The 12,822-nt window shown below is 44.6% G+C and overlaps 1 protein-coding gene across 1 annotated transcript in view; it reads left to right on the top strand.

Moving 5' to 3' along the window:
- Positions 1-12,822, top strand: part of LOC133423403 (TRAF2 and NCK-interacting protein kinase-like) — a 68,883-nt gene that overhangs the window by 28,015 nt on the left and 28,046 nt on the right. The window contains 8 exon segments of the mRNA XM_061713580.1: positions 1,713-1,767; positions 1,869-1,947; positions 5,877-6,049; positions 7,547-7,596; positions 7,599-7,636; positions 7,707-7,905; positions 8,877-8,993; positions 11,830-11,916. Of these exon segments, the coding sequence (XP_061569564.1) occupies positions 1,713-1,767; positions 1,869-1,947; positions 5,877-6,049; positions 7,547-7,596; positions 7,599-7,636; positions 7,707-7,905; positions 8,877-8,993; positions 11,830-11,916 (798 nt within the window).

Below are 12,822 nucleotides of genomic sequence, written 5' to 3'. Positions count from 1 at the left end.
AAATTAAATAAATAAATAAATAGAAGTAAATAAATACATACAATTTTACATCATAAGAAAGATTGATTCATGCTCACCTTATAAGTGTAAGAGGAGATTTATTTTTGTTAAGAAGGTTATTTTGGTAATTCAGGGTTCATTATTTTATAAATATATTCTTTATATTCTGATGTAAATCAGGGACTATAATGACACTAGTCAGTTTATCTGTAGTGATTAGTCTGTTTTAGATTGGGCGGAGTGATACGCCACAGTACGGCACTAGGTGCTGTGTTGATGTTCTAAAATCCTACACTGTTGAGGGACATTAAAGTACACTGGAACTCAGCAGAAGTTTCCCCGTGTTTATCCTACTCACGACCCCAAAAAGGTTTAATTTAATAAGGTAAGGCTTAACTCTACACCAGCCTTACATCAGTAAAAGTTCAGAGCTCAAAACAGGACCGCAAAACGGTACTAGTTTCTTCTGAGCGGAGTAAGACTTTGGTCCGCGGGTCGGATGCGCGTTTCTAGTCAACACAATAGATTAATATTAATAACCCAATATCACGATACACTTTGTCACCTCCACGACACGTATCGTGACGTTTTTGTATCGCGAAAGTTCGTGGCACGATATATTGTTACACCCCTAGTCACGTTTCACCTGCTGAGCACGTAACCTCCCGTCTTCGGTACGGCAGCAGGTCTGATCTTCACGTCTGAAAGGGTCATCATTGTGGGCGTCACTCAGCGTCTATTGTCTCTTTGAAAACTGAAGCGGTGGGGGACGGGGCTTAAGGCTGGGGCAGAGTTTCGGGCCTGGAGGCGGAGCTTTCATAACATCGTCAGGAGTGTATTATCGTATTGGCCCAAATATAAGACAGCGTTTTTTGCATTGAAATATACAGAAGCGTATCAGGGCCATGCAGGAGAAAAAAAATGTTTGAGAGGGGAAGATTTATTTTTTATAGTGCAAAGTCGAAATGTCGAGAAAAAAGTCGAAATGTCGAGATTCTTGAAATACAATTTCAAGAATAAAGTCGAAATTTCGCCTTTTTTCTCAACATTTCAACTTTTTTCTCAACATTTCGACTTTTTTCTCAACATTTCAACTTTTTTCTCGACATTTCGACTTTTTTCTCGAAGTGCATAATGAAAAAAAAATCTTCCTCCTCTAAAATATTATTTTTATTTTTCTCCTGCCTGGCCCTAACACTCTTCCGTAGAAATAAGACTGAAAAAGTGGGGGTCGTCTTCCATCCGGGGTCTAGACATTATACCCATTCACAACGCCAATGCTGAACTTAACTCCCCAGACCAAAGCGAACCCCTGTCACGAAGAATAAAAACTACAAAATAGCGGTAAGAAAGAAGAGAGAGAAAAATAAGAGAAGAGATAACAGAAAAATGAGAAACGTAGCGACAATCTGGAGAAAAGTGGGTGGAAGATCGGCAGGTTAATCGGCAGCTGAGGAGAAGTTATGATGCAAAGTTCAAGATGTTGATTTGAATGAGGCAAAATAACATGCTTTTTCTCTCGAATTTTTTGTTATAATCATTTGTTTCAGATGTACTGTCATTATTTTCTGTATAAAAATTGAATTTGGTGTTCAAAAAGTATTTTTTCAAACTTGAATCTTGAAAAAGAGGGGGTCGTCTTATAATCAGGGTGGTCTTGTATCCGGGCTGATACGGTAATGCCGGTTCTGTCCCCGTGTCTGTGTCTGCAGAGTGATCTGTGGTCGCTCGGCATCACGGCGGTGGAGATGGCGGAGGGAGCGCCACGTAAGTGAGACGCCGATCAGCTGACCTGCAGTCTGTCCTCCAGTCAAACGTCCAATCAGCCTCTCTCTCCTCTGCTCTCTGCCCCCCCCTCGCTGCCGCAGCGCTGTGCGACATGCATCCCATGAGGGCGCTCTTCCTCATCCCCAGGAATCCTGCGCCGAGGCTCAAGTCCAAGAAGTGGTGAGTCGGCACAAACACGCCGCCGGACATCCAGGCAGAGACGGATGTTAAAACCGGGGAGTGAAAGTTGCAACTCGGAAATAAAGGGAATGCACATGACGTCACAGATGCGACTTCCCAGTGGGTCACGCCCACTGAGTGTCAGAAAGACTGAGTGTCAGAAAGACTGAGTGTCAGAAAGACTGAGTGTCAGAAAGACTGAGTGGCAGAAAGACTGAGTGGCAGAAAGACTGAGTGGCAGCGTAAACTTTCAGTTTGAGCAACTGGAAAACATCTAAAATGGGAAAGAGCAGTTGTGCGATCGACTGTACTCATAGATTTAGCAAGAAATCGGAGTTATCGTTTTACAGACTGCCGAAAAATAAGCTTAAGAGAGACAAATGGATCGCTGCAATTCTCAGAAACAACTGGATTCCAGGCACCGAATCGTGGATTTGTGGTTCCCATTTTGTATCAGGTAATGTTGGATTTTTGGGTAGCTAACGTTAAACGGTCAAATCATAAAGTTCAGTGTCCTCATCACTTTAATTTCTACAACAAATCCTGCCTTGAAGTCGGACCAAGCATCAAGACTTTTGTAAGCCTTCAAGCTTTGCTTCGTGTATTTCCCGAGTGTAGAAATTAAGTACATATAAATATCAGGAAACTGGATTCGTGGCCAAATATTAATGTCCATGGACCACTGGTTCTTGGGGAAACTGTCAGTCCAACTGCCTTTAAGCCGATAATCGGCTGTTATCACGTCTTTTCCACAGTTTCCCCTACCAGTTGCAGCCACTTTTGTCAGTTGGATGTTTTGCCACTCAGTGTGAGTAAGAGGGCTGGTCCAGTGGGAAAGTGACATCAATACATACCCTCTATTAGAAAACTAAGGGCCCGATTTACTAAGATCCTAAATAAAGAGTACTAAATTGCGTGTGCACTGAAAAAGTTTGCGCGTGTTGTTGTGTGTTTTGCGGGTGATCAACTAAGATTGCGTGCGCAATTGATAACAGGTGCAAACAGCAGTATTTAAATGAGGTGTTGCGCGTCTTACGGTTTGCGGCGCAAACTTTGCGCCATGGAGAGTCTGGATGGAAAGCAGGATATAGTCGCAAGCGCAAAATGAAATTTGACGAGTTGGAGTTAGAGATATTAGTGGAAGAGGCAAATTGTTGTGCCGTATTCAGCACCCCTGCCGTGAAAAGCACCCCCTCGTATATTCAATGATAAGTAGACCAAGAAAAAAAACAACACACTGACACTTCACTATATTTATATATACACACTCACACAAACACATACTTAGGAGTTTATATTATATATATTTACAAATATTATGGAAGACAACACAGTAAGCAGGCTATTAATTAATGACATCAATAACCATTCACCCGATTTTTTTTTTTTACCCGAATCCATGAGCGCATTTAAACATGAATCATTAACACAAAACTGGACGCTAAACAGAACAGAACACGGAATGAGAATATCATTTTTATCAGACGAGGGGGTTCTTTTCACGGCAGGGGTGCTGAATACGGCACAACACCGGGGTATGACAACTGCAGAACAAGTATAGGCGCACAATGAGAAACACTTTTTTCTCCATGAAAACACGAGATTTATTTATTATCACAAATCAAAAAATGAATGTGCCTCCTGTGGCAACCTTTTGCTGAATAATACTCGATATAACATTCAAATAAAATATTTCTCCTTTTGCATGTGCAGATTAGCACCTTCCTTTCAAACGTATTAAATACAGACGCAATCACAATCCCCGCAAAAACTTTCAGGCTTGGTAAATCTCATTGCGTGTGGTAAATTAACCAATTTGCATCTTTCCCTCCCAGTATTTAGCGATATCTGGCGGGTACGCCCCATATTGATTATTCATCAGGGCAAAAGTACTAAATGAACAGCGTGTGCTATTTTGCGCATTTGAGAGGCGCAGTCCTCTTTGCACGCTGTTAGTAGATCAGCTTGCACTTTGGTTTGCGGGTGCTGTCAAGTTTGCACAGGTTTTTACACACGCAAACCTTTAGTAAATCAGGCCCTAAATCTCTTAAATGTGGGGAAATATCTGCAGAAATGATGAAACCATCTCATTCACACCAGAATACAGAAACAACAACTCCCTCGTTAGAGTTGTCTTTAAGAGGAATATATTCAAGTTTGAGACATCTTTCTGTCACTTCTGAGGGTCCAAGACTGATTAAACCAAGTAAAAGTCACAACAGGAGCTTCCAGAGGTCGTTCAAACTCTGTGGGTTCAAAACTTAAACCTCAGATCTCTCACCGGCTCCTGGACGACTCGGCGTAAAGCTCGGAGTCATTCAATAACCAACGAGCTGTTAGATCTCGGCCCCCGAAGGCCCGTATGACCTTTCAGAGACTTACTGGACCTGCAGACCTTCAGAGGTGCAGGACTTCCCCCTGAGAGCTGGCAACGAGCCGGAGGTCCATCTGCTGGTATGAGATGGACCGGCACTGGCACTTGTACCCCTTTTTCCACCAAACCGGTTCCAGGTTGGTTCTGGTTCTGGGCCAGTGCTGAGTTTGGAACCGGGCTTTCTGTTTCCACTGAGAAAGAACTGTCTCCGGTTCCAATGTAGCACCAACTCTTTGCTGGTCTAGAGGAAAGAACCGCTTACGTTAGCAGAGGGGGTGGAGTTATTAAGACCAATGGCAATAGCAAGACTGGGAGACGGAGACATTTTCAAATAAGAATGAATCTGGATGCAGCAAAGCATCATGGGAGGAGGAGACAACCTGTCTTTTAGAGATGTGTCCAGGGAGGAGCTACGTGGACCAAGTCCTGTTAGAGAAAATATGCTGTTGTTGCTGCAACTTTCACGCAAACGCAGCAAAGTAACTGACGTTTGCAGAGACGTAATGACGTGGCTCCCCCTAGCACCGAGCTGTGGAAAAATACGCAAGTTGTACGAGTTGTGAATAGGGCTGCAACTAACGACTATTTTAATAGTCGACTAGTCACCGACTATTGAAACGATTAGTCGACTAATCGGATAATTAGTAATTTTTTCTTAAATTTAGTATGAAGTTGCTTTAATTATGTGGCAAATGATAATAAACACGGAAAGATGGGTACTTAAATGAAAAATAGATATTTTATTCAACTTTAGTGCTGCTCATACAAAAAGTAAATAAAATGTCCTATCTAAAACCAAGGACAGGCACAGTGCTCAGTCAGTATAGACATAAATCCATAAATAAATAAACCTCTGTCCATTATTTATGTTATATAAAAAATAAATGATAAAATAAAATAAAACGTTAAAACGTCTCGTATTTTTTCTCCATCAAGTGGGTGAAATGGGTTCTGGATGGCAGGACGTCCTCTGGGTTGAACTGGTGTATCATTTGTTGAAACCCGTCAGCAGTTTCTTTTGCAGAAAGGGCTCCATAGTGGCTCTTCTTCGGACTGCATGCATTTAATTTAAAATACTTTTAAAGCCAAAATACGCTTAATATCTTACCAAGGCGAGTCCGTTTCGTTCAACTGTCCGACGTGCTTTCTCTTCAAATGCTCGTGCATCACCGACGTGCTCCGGTAATAAGCAAGGTCTGCTTTGCAAACCTTGCAAGTCATCTTTTTATTCGCCGTATCCAGGCTAAAATGCTCCCAAACTTTTGAAGTTTGTGACATGCAGCTGCTGGACAGGACACCGTCATTTTTGTTTTTGTTTTGTTTTTGTTCGGCTGAGATGCAGAGATTGTATTGGTGTGAGACGCCTCAGAACCAGAACCAGCTCTGGAACCAGTCTGGTGGAAAAGGGGTATTGGTCTCATTTTGAAAGAGTCCCGAGTCCGTCCCGGGTTTCCATCACATAATAATCTGTCTCCAGTGTTCGTTTTGGTCTTTGACCGCGGTGCACAGAGAGTTCTTCAGAGTCTTAAGTCGTTGGCGCGTCTGTGCGTTTCAGGTCCAAGAAGTTCCAGTCGTTCATCGAGAGCTGCCTGGTGAAGAGCCACGGCCAGCGGCCGAGCACGGAGCAGCTGCTCAAGCACCCCTTCATCCTGGACCTGCCCAACGAGCGGCAGGTCCGCATCCAGCTCAAGGACCACATCGACCGCACCAAGAAGAGGAGGGGGAGAGGGGTAAGCTGCCCCCCCGCCGGCCCGCCAACTAGGAATGGGCGATATTTTACCGTTCACGATGTACCGTCAAAAAAATTCCTCACGATAAGAATTTGTCATCTCGCGGTAAAATGATAAATTCCCGTTGATGAAGTTTTTGTGTAAAGCTGATTTATGGTTCTGCGTTAAATCCATGCACAACGTACGTGAAGGAGGGAAGGAAAGGGAAGGAGGAAGGAAGGAAGGAAGGAAGGAAGGGAAGGAAGGAAGGAAGGAAGGAAGGAAGGAAGGAAGGAAGGAAGGAAGGAAGGAAGGAAGGGGAAGGAAGGAAGAAGAAGGAAGAAGAAGAAGAAAGAAAGAAAGAAAGAAAGAAAGAAAGAAGAAAGAAAGAAAGAAAGAAAGAAAGAAAGAAAGAAAGAAAGAAAGAAAGAAAGAAAGGAAAGAAAGAAAGAAAGAAGAAAGAAAGAAAGAAAGAAAGAAAAGAAAGAAAGAAAGAAAGGAAGGAAGGAAGGAAGGAAGGAAGGAAGGAAGGAAGGAAGGAAGGAAGGAAGGAAGGGAGAAAAGAGGAAGGGAAAAAGGAAGCAGAGAGCAGGAGGAAGGAAGGAAGGAAGGAAGGAAGGAAGGAAGGAAGGAAGGAAGGAAGGAAGGAAGGAAGGAAGGAAGGTAAGGAAGGAAGGAAGGAAGGAAGGAAGGAAGAAGAAAGAAAGATAGAAAGAAAGAAAGAAAGAAAGAAAGAAAGAAAGAAAGAAAGAAAGAAAGAAAGAAAGAAAGAAGAAAGAAAGAAAGAAAGAAAGAAAGAAAGAAAGAAAGAAAGAAAGAAAGAAAGAAAGAAAGAAAGAAAGAAAGAAAGGAAGGAAGGAAGGAAGGAAGGAAGGAAGGAAGGAAGGAAGGAAGGAAGGGAGAAAAGAGGAAGGGAAAAAGGAAGCAGAGAGCAGGAGGAAGGAAGGAAGGAAGGAAGGAAGGAAGGAAGGAAGGAAGGAAGGAAGGAAGGAAGGAAAGGGGAGAAGGAAGGGAGAAACAAGGAAAGGTGAAGGAAGGGAGAAAAGAGGAAGGGAAGAAGGAAGGAGAGAGCAGGAGGAAAGAAGAAGGAAGGAAGGAAGGAAGGAAATTAGCCTGAAAGAAAGAAAGAAAGAAAGAAAGAAAGAAAGAAAGAAAGAAAGAAAGAAAGAAAGAAAGAAAGAAAGAAAGAAAGAAAGAAAGAAAGAAATGAGCCAGAAGAAAGAAAGAAAGAAAGAAAGAAAGAAAGAAAGAAAGAAAGAAAGAAAGAAAGAAAGAAAGAAAGAAAGAAAGAAGGATAAATTCCGGTTGATGATGTTTTTGTGTAACAAACATGGCGGATCTGAGAGCGAGATAGATTTATAGTTACAAAGGTGGAGTTGAATTGGTATTTTTTTATCGTCATTTTTATCGTCATCGGGATAAATGCCAGAAATTATCCTGATGCATTTTTTAGTCCACACCGCCCATCCCTAACCAACCCCCCGCCCCTCCAGCCTCAAACCTGTGTGTCTCCCTCCAGATGAGACGGAGTACGAGTACAGCGGCAGCGAGGAAGAGACAGCGGCAGCGAGGAAGAGGACGAGGAGAGGGACATAGGCGAGCCCAGGTAGGTAGCTGCCGCTGAAGCCACGCCGCTGAAGCCACGCCGCCGCTAACCCTGCCCTGATCCCCCCCAGCTCCATCATCAACATCCCCGGGGAGTCCACGCTGAGGCGGGACTTCCTGCGCCTCCAGCTGGCCAACAAGGAGCGCTCGGAGCTGATCCGCCGCCAGCAGCTGGAGCAGCAGCAGAACGAGGAGCACAAGCGGCAGCTGCTGGCCGAGCGGCAGAAGCGCATCGAGGAGCAGAAGGAGCAGCGGCGCCGGCTGGAGGAGGTACGTGTTTCCATCGCTCCGTTAACCGTCCGCCGGAGGTTTGTCTTCGGTTGCTGCCGTCTCCTAATCTCCTAAAAGTTCCTGCCGGCGAGGCCTTTCCTCGATGGAGTCAGGGCGTTACCGTGGTGACGGTATTCCTGTGATAACGTGATCGCCCTTTAGGGGTCAGGTAGTCCTCCCGTCATGTCCCCCGGTACTGAACGCTACGAACCAATCAGATCGTAGGACGACTCATACGGGACGTAAGAAGAACTGGACAACCCCCCGTCCAAAGGCCACGCCCCCTAGTCCAGGGGTCGGCAACCCGCGGCTCTAGAAGGCTCTAGAGCCGCACGCGGCTCTTTAGCGCCGCCCTAGTGGCTCCTGGAGCTTTTTCAAAAATGTTTGACCTTTTTTTTTTCTTTTTTTCTTCTTTTTTTTCCCCTTTTTTCTTCCTTTTTCCTTTCCTTTTTAATCTTGACATTTCGACTTTTTTCTCAACATTTCGACTTTTTTCTCGACATTTCGACTTTTTCTCGACATTTCGACTTTTTTCTCGTCATTTCGACTTTTTTCTCGACATTTCGACTTTTTTCTCGACATTTCGACTTTTTTCTCGTCATTTCGACTCTTTTCTCGACATTTCGACTTTTTTCTCAAGATTGTACTTCAACATTAATCTTGACATTTCAACTTTTTTCTCAAAATTTCAACTTTTTTCTCGAAGTGCATAATGAAAAAAAAAAAAATTATACTAGACTTTTCATTTTTTGCGGCTCCAGACATATTTGTTTTTTGTGTTTTTGGTCCAATATGGCTCTTTCAACATTTTGGGTTGCCGACCCCTGCCCTAGTCGTACATACATCTGTAAATCGTGATATGATATAAATGCTGTAAATGATTTTATCTGATGGGGGGATGAAGGCACCGCCTCCGTACGGTTGTCATGACGACCGTACATGAGACCTGACTCTGCTCTTCCCGTCGGCAGCAACAGCGGCGCGAGCGGGAGCTGAGGAAGCAGCAGGAGCGCGAGCAGCGGCGGCGGTACGAGGAGATGGAGCAGCTGCGGCGGGAGGAGGAGAGGCGGCACGCCGAGAGAGAGCAGGTAGGACCGCGGAGGTGTGACGTCACACCCGACACCGTGACATCACGCCCAACCGCTAAAGAGCACACGTGACATTTCTCACTTTCAAAGGGTTGAAATTCTCCTCGGCCGGCTGGTCAGAGTTGTGGGCGGGTCTGTAGACTCTCATGCGTCTCCATGACAACCAGGGTCAACCTCCTCCTCCGTCACCCTCAGGACACGCCGTTAAGAATAAAATAAATTCAAATCTCAGTCCATCTGACCACAGAACAGCTTCCCAGGTTGCATCAGTCCAGGTTAAACCAGTCCAGGTTAGGGGTGTGCAAACAAGGGTACCTCACGATTCGATTCGATTACGATTATTGGTGCCACGATTCTTCGATTATTGTGATTTTTAATGCTAAATAAGATATGCTCAATAAGATTGATTTTGTCTTCATCTGTGGCTACATTTGTAAATAAATAGCCAATCAATTAACTCAGTTCCTCTAACAACACTCATTAAGTAAATGACAAGGTTTTTTGAACATTTGACATGTATTTTTCAAAGACACAAAATAATTTATTTTATGACTATGTAAACATTTGCTCTTTGACTTACTTAACTTTGACCAGGGAAAGCTGCACTTGCATGAGAGTGCCCTCTATTGGTGGAAAACACTGAAAACTTAAAAAAAAAAATATATATATATTTTTATTTATTTATTTATTTTTTAATTAATCGATTCCAAATCGTCACGTGACGCATCGCAATGCATCGACACATCGATGAATTGCACCCACCTCTAGTCCAGGTACGACGTTCCTCCAGGTGACTTTCCCTCCTCTGAAACTCAGAAGGGGGTAGAATCTCTGCCCTGCTGATGATCTTCAGACGTTTCTTGAGGCAGAGATGATGTTTTTCATGTCTTTTCTGGCTGTGATGAGATAAAACATCCTCCCCTCCATAGACTTCTGTTGTTATCTGGGCGGCCGGCGCTGACAGACGCCGCAACGGCAACCTTGTTCTTCTTATCATGGTGGCCGCGTGGCGGGAGATAAAGGGACACGTTTGGACAAGAAAACCCCCTCGAACAAGTGCAAATGATATGAAAGAGGGGAGAAGTTTATATTCAAACCAGGAGGTTTTATTGGTAGCAGCAAAAGATAAATATGGTGGAAGGATGAAGGACATAACTACGTCCTCTTTAAGAGGAGACGGGTCTTTGCTGATTGGGTTTTCAAAAAACAGGGAATTCATGTGACCACAAATCATTAAAGCATTTGGACCAGAAACATTTTACTCCCAAACCGGCGAGGGGGTTCTTTTACTCTGATACCCCTTTTCTACCAAACCGGTTCCAGTGCTGGTTCTGGTTCACAACCCGTTCAACTTGGGAACCAGTTTGTTTTTCCACAGCTCGGGTGCTAAGAGGAGCCACGTCATTACATGGCTGCGTTTGCGTGAAAGTTGCAGCAGCAACCAGGTATCTGCTCTAACAGGACTTGGTCCACGTAGCTCCTCCGTGGACACATCTCTAAGAGACAGGTTGTCTCCTCCTCCTCCCATGATGCTTTTCTGCATCCAGATTAATTCTTATTGGAAAATGTCTCCGTCTCCCAGTCTTGCTGTTGCCGTTGGTCTTAATAACTCCACCCCCTCCGCTTATGTAAGTGGTTCTTTCCTCTAGACCAGGGGTCAGCATCCTGCGGCTCTAGAGCCGCATGAGGCTCTTTAGCGCCGCCCTAGTGGCTCCTGGAACTTTTTCAAAAATGTTGGACCTTTTTTTTTCCTTTTTTCTTTTTTCTTCCTTTTTCCTTTTCTTTTTAATCTCGACATTTTGACTTTTTTTCTCGAAATCTTGACTTTTTTCTCGACATTTTGACTTTTTTATCAACATTTTGACTTTTTTCTCTCAACATTTCGACTTTTTTCTCGAGATTTCGACTTTTTGCTCAAAATTTTGACTTTTTTCTTCGACATTTCGCCTTTTCTCTTCGACATTTCGACTTTTTTCTTGACATTTCGACTTTTTTCTCCAAATTTCGACTTTTTTCTCGACATTTCGACTTTTTTCTCAAGATTGTACTTCAACATTAATCTCGAAATTTTGACTTTTTTTTCTCAAACTTTCGATTTCTTTCTCAAAATTTCGACTTTTTTCTCCAAATTTCAACTTTTTTCTCGACATTTCGACTTTTTTTCTCGAAGTGCATAATGAAAAATAAATCTACCCCCAGTTATAACTAATATAGAAACATGCAGCATGTGTTGCCTTCATTCTAAGGCTGATACAAGACTTTTCATTTTTTGCGGCTCCAGACATATTTGTTTTTTGTGTTTTTGGTCCAATACGGCTCTTTCAACATTTTGGGTTGCCGACCCCTGGTCTAGACCAGTAAAGAGTTGGTGCTACTTTGGAACCAGAGACAGTTCTTTGTCAGTGGGAACAGAAAGCCTGGTTCCAAACTCAGCACTGGCCCAGAATCAGAACCAGCCTGGAACCGTTTTGGTGGAAAAGGGGTATCAGTCGCTACGACCGCGGTGCATCCCCTGTTTTTCTTCTTCTCTTCATTCTTCTGCTGGCTGTTAAAATGCATGTTAGCGCCCCCTGGTGGCTCTCTGGAGATGCCCAGATTCATCACCTGGTTCCGGCCCCGGGAGCAGGAACCTCTCCAGCTCTAATAACACGCATGTCTTCCTGCTGATCCTTCTGTTGGTTTCTGACTGAACCCTGATCTCACACCTCCTCCTCCTCCTCCTCCTCCTCCTCCTCTTCCTCCCTCTCCTTCCTCCCCTGTGTTTCCTGCTCCGCCGATGTCTCCGGCTGGCCCGCCCCCCGGCCGCTGTGATTGGCTGCGTCCTCGGCGTGGTTAGGAGTACATCCGTAGACAGCTGGAGGAGGAGCAGCGGCAGCTGGAGATCCTGCAGCAGCAGCTCCTGCAGGAGCAGGCTTTACTGCTGGTAACGCCGCCACACACCCACGCAGACGGGCGGCGTCGCCGTGGCGACCCGGGGCGTCGCCGTGGCGACCCGGGGCGTCGCCGTGGCGACCCGCGGTCCTCATGTTCTGGCTGATTGTTTAATCCTGGATGAAGTTATCCCGACTTAACCTGTGAAAACGTTCCCTGGTGACCCAGACAGACAGAGAGACAGCAACATTTGACCAGCAGCTAGTCCCGCCCCCTTAGTTACTAGCAACGGTAACTAAGGGGGGATTACATTAGATTGATTGTTTTCTCCAATATCGCTGCTGATGTCTTTCCCTCTTGGCATTGTGTGGATACTGCAACGCATTTGCTGATGATCAATTAGTCAGGGACCGTATTTTCCGCACTATAAAGCCTGAATTATGGTTCTGCGTCAAACCAACGCAGGGCACACGCCGTCACGTGAACCCTTCGGACTTCTCTGTCACTCCATTTCGCCGTGGTGCAGTTCCCCCCGTGACCGCTAGTTAGCGATCTTTTTCTGAATGGTTTATCCGACTTTTTCCGGTCACAGTGAATCAAAGAGATAAGGACAACTATTGTGCAAAAAAACAAAATTAAAAAAATCACACATACACGAAGAAAAGAGCGCTGAAAGTTTACTACTGCTTCAAACCGGAAACTGGAAATGCGTTGCTACCAAGCGAACCAATCACAGCCCTCTCTGTCTGCGTGTGGTCTGCGTCTCCTCGACGCGTAGTTACAATTTTCGGGAGGTGCACGTCAGTGACGGCGTCAGTGACGGCGTGTGGTCTGCGTCGACTGGAACCACACGGCGTAGGCACGGCGTCGTTTTGACGCAGAACCATAACTCAAGCTTTAGGCTAAAATACCTAAAAGGTTTACGTTACGGTAATTTCTGGTCCTGTAGTCAGGGGGA

This window comes from Cololabis saira, chromosome 22, assembly GCF_033807715.1.
Source record: "Cololabis saira isolate AMF1-May2022 chromosome 22, fColSai1.1, whole genome shotgun sequence".
Lineage (NCBI taxonomy): Eukaryota > Metazoa > Chordata > Actinopteri > Beloniformes > Belonidae > Cololabis > Cololabis saira.
This window is presented reverse-complemented; position numbering and strand designations above follow the sequence as displayed.